Source organism: Oryzias melastigma, linkage group LG7 (assembly GCF_002922805.2).
Source record: "Oryzias melastigma strain HK-1 linkage group LG7, ASM292280v2, whole genome shotgun sequence".
NCBI classification, from domain to species: domain Eukaryota; kingdom Metazoa; phylum Chordata; class Actinopteri; order Beloniformes; family Adrianichthyidae; genus Oryzias; species Oryzias melastigma.
The window spans coordinates 1546717-1552133 of record NC_050518.1 but is presented as its reverse complement, the minus strand read 5'-3'; the positions used below and the strand labels follow the sequence as shown (position 1 = coordinate 1552133).

The 5417-nt window shown below is 39.5% G+C and overlaps 2 protein-coding genes across 2 annotated transcripts in view; both read right to left on the bottom strand.

The window, feature by feature from the left end:
* The window catches only part of lrrc47 (leucine rich repeat containing 47), a 5966-nt gene extending 2618 nt beyond the window's left edge, over nt 1-3348 (bottom strand). The window contains exons 1-5 of the mRNA XM_024294059.2: nt 3321-3348; nt 2144-2814; nt 998-1459; nt 812-928; nt 615-730 (exon numbers count right to left, since the gene is read on the bottom strand). Coding sequence (XP_024149827.1) covers nt 615-730; nt 812-928; nt 998-1459; nt 2144-2814; nt 3321-3348 — 1394 coding nt within the window. The remainder of the gene's footprint in view (nt 1-614; nt 731-811; nt 929-997; nt 1460-2143; nt 2815-3320) is intronic.
* A 108-nt stretch (nt 3349-3456) lies between these two features.
* The window catches only part of slc35c2 (solute carrier family 35 member C2), a 6812-nt gene continuing 4851 nt past the window's right edge, over nt 3457-5417 (bottom strand). Inside the window, exons 9-10 of the mRNA XM_024293992.2 lie at nt 5194-5323; nt 3457-4353 (exon numbers count right to left, since the gene is read on the bottom strand). Of these exons, the coding sequence (XP_024149760.1) occupies nt 4223-4353; nt 5194-5323 (261 nt within the window). The 3' untranslated portion in view covers nt 3457-4222. The remainder of the gene's footprint in view (nt 4354-5193; nt 5324-5417) is intronic.

The window sequence follows — 5417 nt, the reverse complement described above, 5'->3', positions numbered from 1 at the left end:
TTTATTAATCCCAAGGGAAATTATGGACGGTTGGCCAACTTAGTCTTTTTTTCCAGTTGTTTAGGCTAATTTGGCATTTAACAAATATTTTAGCTGGCTATCAGCTTTAGCATTTTCAGCTAGTAACTTCAATGTTTTTAGCTATCAATTTCAGCATCTTCAGCTATCAGCTCTAGCATCTTCAGCGCCCAAATTCCGCTTTCAGCATTCACACTAGCATTATCGCTAGTTTTCAGTTAGTTTAGAGCTAATTATGGTTAAGATGTGCGTTTTACATCCAGTGTGCAAATTATCAGATTAGTCGACTAATCTAAAAAAAATAATCGGTGTTTATTAGACTATTAAAATAATCGTTTGTGACAGCACTACTTCACAAAGTGCTCCACATTTTTCATCTTCGAGCAGGGCTTTGAAAAAAGGGACTTTGGTGTTTTCTCTTGTAAATTAATTACTTTTTTTTCTCAAAAAGTTACATGTTTTAAAGTAATAAATTCACAACTGCTGCACACTGATGTGACATGACTGTTTCCCCAGATTTTTCACACAAAAAGTCCTAAAAAAAATCCTGTTTCAAGACAAGTTTGGAGAGAATATTTCAGGAGTCATTCACTGACTTGTGAAGGCCTGTGACGTTCTGCCGTTTCTTCTGCTTCCTCAGCTCGTCCGCCTCTAGGTGAAGAAGTCTGATCAGCTCCACTGCTGTCATCTCCCTCCGACCCAGAGGAACAATCTGATCAGGAGCAACAAACACACGACTGCAGATGAAGGGTGGCAGCAGAAGCTAAAACGTCGTCTCCGTGCAGCAGCTTACCTTCAGCTGCGTCGGGGTTCTGACGCCGTATACGAGCGGCCCTTTGAGGAGCTCCGCGTCATGAGTGGCGATGGTTGCAATGGTTCTTTTGCCACACAAGTCCTCATGGAGCTTCGTCTGGAAACACAGGTTGGCTTTTCACTCGAGCTTTTGATTTCAGACACTCGTGGAAGTTTATTTCATTACCTGAGCCATCAAAAAGCGTTTCAGGGAATTCCCAGGCTTCAGGTTCATGCCTTTGACCAAACAGCACACCAGGTACGGCCGGACGTCTTTCACGTCAGCGCTCACTTGCACTGTGAGAGCTGTGGGGGCGTCTGAAACGTGCAGAACCCTCACCGCCATCTTCCTCACTTCCTCCACCTCCTCCTGCTCCTCCGCCACCTTCTCCTTCCTCTTCCTCTGCTGCTGTTTTTTCTTCTTGTCGGGTTGGCGTCCTCCGTCTGCGTCCCCTCCCTCCTCGACCTGCCGTCCCCTCCCCTTTCCTCTCAGGTACTCCAGGATGGACTTGGTCTGGCAGCCGTTGACCATCTTCTCCAGGCGTTTGTCACTCAGCTTGTTGCCTCTGAAGTTGATCTCCTTTAGTTTGGGGCAGTCACTCAGATTCCAGGGGATTTCATTTAGCTTGTTGTTAGCGAGGTCCAGAACCTTCAGAGGAAACAAAAGCAGCTCAGGAGTTTGTGACGATACGATTCAAGTCCCACTCCAGTCATTTTTTTATTATTTTCAAATCTTTCACAATGGTCTTCTAATTATTATTATTATACATTTTCCCAAAAAAATAATAATTTAAAAACCCTGTGTTGCTTTTTTAGATATTTTCTAGAGCAGCAATAGTTCATGAGAAATTTGCCTCTGAGTTGTTGGCATGGAACAACCCCCCCTATGGAGGACAGTTTCAAATAAATATATACACCGTTAAGTTATTCAATAAATATGTCATTAATTATTTAAAATTGGCATTCAATAAATAAATAAATGTTTAAATATATGTGGTATTAAAACACTCAAAAAGTCATTTCAAATCACATTTAATTATTTCAAGACAAATATAGTTATTTCATGCTCCAGTGTGGGCTGGAAGAGACTAATTGAAAATAAATATATTCAATGACAAATCCTGAAATAAATGTTTCTTAAATCATTTAAACTTGAATTTTAATTCAACATTGACACATTTAATGACACTTATTTATTTAATGCCAACTTTAAGTAATTAATGACACATTTATTTATTAATTTAATGGTCCATATGCTGAGAGCTCTTTGTTTACACGTTCTCCTGCTAACTAAGTAAAGAAGCTGTGGTGTGTTTGGAGGATCTGTGCAGACCTTCAGAGCAGCGAGCTGCTGGATGTCTCCTCTCAGCTCCTGGATGCAGTTGTCAGAAGCCACCAGGGTGCTGAGCAGGTCCAGGCCCTCGGAGAAGAGGTCCGGGGGGAAGGCGGTGAGGCGGTTCTTGGAGACGTTGATGGTGGAGAGTTTGGAGCATCGGCTGAGCCCCTCCGGCAGAAGCTCCAGGCTGTTGCAGCTGACGTTCAGGGTCGTCAGCTCCGGCAGCTGGCTGATCTCCTCCGGAACCGCCGTGAGGTTGTTGACCGAAACGTCCAGGACCTTCAGCGACTTGAGGCGGCCGATGACGTGCGGGATGGAGGCGAGCTTGTTCCGGCACAGGATGAGGCTCTGGAGGTTCGTCAGGAGCTGGATGTCCGCGTGGATCTCCGTCAGACTCGGACACTGGCTCACCTCCAGGTAGTTGAGCAGCTGTAAAGAGTAAATGGAGGAGCTGAGTCCCTGGTTGGAGGAGATCCTCTGGTCTATGGCGGGGCCGTGTAGAACCAATTCACGCCTCTTTTCTGCCGCTGCTTTCTCTATTTCTGGCCAAACTTCGGTGTCATCCATCCTGCTGCTCAAGCTGGAAGCCTGGAACGGATGAAGCACGCGCGACCAGGACAACTTCCTGTTTATTTCCGTATTTTTCAAAATAACAAAACGACGCACGACTGTGTAAAGGAGACAGTATCTTTATGTTTGCTAATGTATTACAACACTCAAATATATGTATTTAAAGAAATAAAACAACAGCAAATGTTCTTCATCTTCCTTTAGTTTTATATTTGAAAGAGGCCGTGCTTTTATATTGAAGTGAACAAGTTACATTCATTTAAAGACGTGCGCCCTCGTGTGGCGGAACTTGGTACTGTATTTATTTGAAAGGCGCTGCAGGAGGAAAGCCCCTTCACTCTGTGTTTGCCCATTTTCACTAAAATACTTTAATGCAAACATACTTTTTTATTGTTTATAAAACTAATTAATATCAGGTTGGACATGGTAAGGAAAACAGAGACAATTTTAGTTATTTTGATGCCAATCCAAACTTTAAACTTAAGATATAAAAAATGTCATAATTGTGTGTTTTGAAAATTCTTGTTTAGATTAGCCAAATGCACCTCTGTCTGGCTTGTTGGTCAGGAGGAAAAAGACTTTCCGATAATGTGAGAAAAGTTACCCCCATCAAGACAAATGTTGTTCTTCATTTTTGACAAATTAATTCAATAATAATTAATAAATATAATTTTAAAAAATCTTATTGGATTTGACATGCTTTTAAATCGTAGTTTATGAACAGAATGAACTCAGGACACTTCAGCTTTTCATCTCTTTATTTCTCAATGTTTTACATCATTAAAAAAAAACAAAATCATGATTGAACTTGAAATTATTTCATCTTAGTAATTAACTTTAGAAAACCTTTCATGTCCTCTGAAAAGTCTTTAGAAATTGTTGAGATAGTGGAAAAAAGGCACTTAAAGGTCTTCAAATGAAAACAAGGAGACTAGACAACATTTAAGGTTTTTCAGTTTTCAACTCTGCAGTTACACACTGAAGGAATGTTAATGCTCTACACAAAACTAACAAACATTTCACACATCAGATCATCAAACAGTTAACATCTTAGTTTGGAGATGTGTGTTCAAACGGAGTCACAATGAGCCAGGAAAGTTCCCCAAAGTTTGTCAAATATATTTCCAGATTTATCGATGGTGTTGCAGCTCAACTATTTCACAAAATTAAATATCAATAATTATCAAACCTAAAAAAGGGTTGCAAATCCAGCTGCAAAATTAATTTATTTCAAAGAGAATAACTTAAGTTTTGTTTAATTTTTCTACAATTTCTTAGAACTGGGTATTTCCCCGTCCTGGGACAGTTTTTAGATTAAAATAGCTTCAGAAATTCCAACTGTAAGACACTCATAGTTTGTGCTACATATGCTCCCCTTGTAGTCCACAGTGGATGTAGAGCTGAGGAGGAGATCCCTGAGAGGCAGGTCAGTGAAGGAAACAGTTTCCTGACGTCTTGTGGAATCTGAAGCGTTCAGGAGTCTGTCTGAGTTTGTGTGCTGCGACGTCAGTTTAGCATCATTTCCTGCTCTTTGTCCTCGTCAGCGGTGGAGTCTTCCCACTGATCGCTGTCCTGTCGTAACAGCGGCAGTGCCAGCTCAGAGCTCCTGTTGTGCTGCTGCAGAGATGGCAGCTTATCTGAGGAAAACAAATGGAGGGAAAGCTATTATTTAAATGAATTAGTGAGAGAAAATACAGAAAAAAATGTTAAAGTGGAGGGATGAAATCCAATTTATCCCCAAAAAAAAATTAAAATTATTGGTGAATCCAGAAGTTGTGGGTTGAATATCTTCAGTGTTAACCAGAACTTTTTTAAAATACACAGTATGGCTAAAGAGGAAACGGCAGCCCATACAGACAGGCAAAGACGAATTAACAACGAAATGTAGAAATAAACAAGAGCAAATTATTTAAATTAAATTCATTGAGTAAAAATATATCGAACATATAAAGTATTGGTAAAAGTAAAAATTGTTTTACTCAATTATTTGACATTTAAAGCTATTTTTGTCCATAGAAAATGATTTGATAGAATTTTTCTGTGCTGCACTTGTTCCATCTGTCCACCAGAGGGCACTGTCGCTCACTGAAATATTTGTTAAATGCAGTTTTTCGTTTTGCAGCACTTTCCACATTAAGCCAAAGTGACATTAAGATTAATGATTTAATTATTTTTAATTATTAATTATTTTGTTTTCTTTTTAATGTCAGTTAAAATGAAAAATACTGACTTTAACCAATTTGAATTAATTGTCTCTTACTTATGCTGTGATTTCTTTTTTTGCTTAATTATTTTATATAGATAATTTAATATCATAGTTGCTGCAGTTGGACCTTAAAGATTTGTACATGAGGTCATTTTCCATGTTTGTATGTTTGAAATATCAAAAGTTTCCATCCACTTCCTGTCATTTATCAGCTTTTTGATGAGTGTTTTGGTCACATTTGTTTCAATAAAAAAAAAAAAACAGCTCTTACTTTTGGAGTAATATGTTTTTAGTCCCACGTGTAATGAAATGCCACAAAGACACACGGCGAATCCCAGCCAGTTGAGCATGCTCAGTTCGTCTCCCATCAGGGATGCAGCTAAAAGCAGCGTGCACACCTCCTGCAGGAGGACAGCAGAACAAACAAACAAACAAACTGAATGTCAGGGGCCCGTTTCAAGAAGCAGGTTCAACAAATTTAGAGTTCGAACCTGA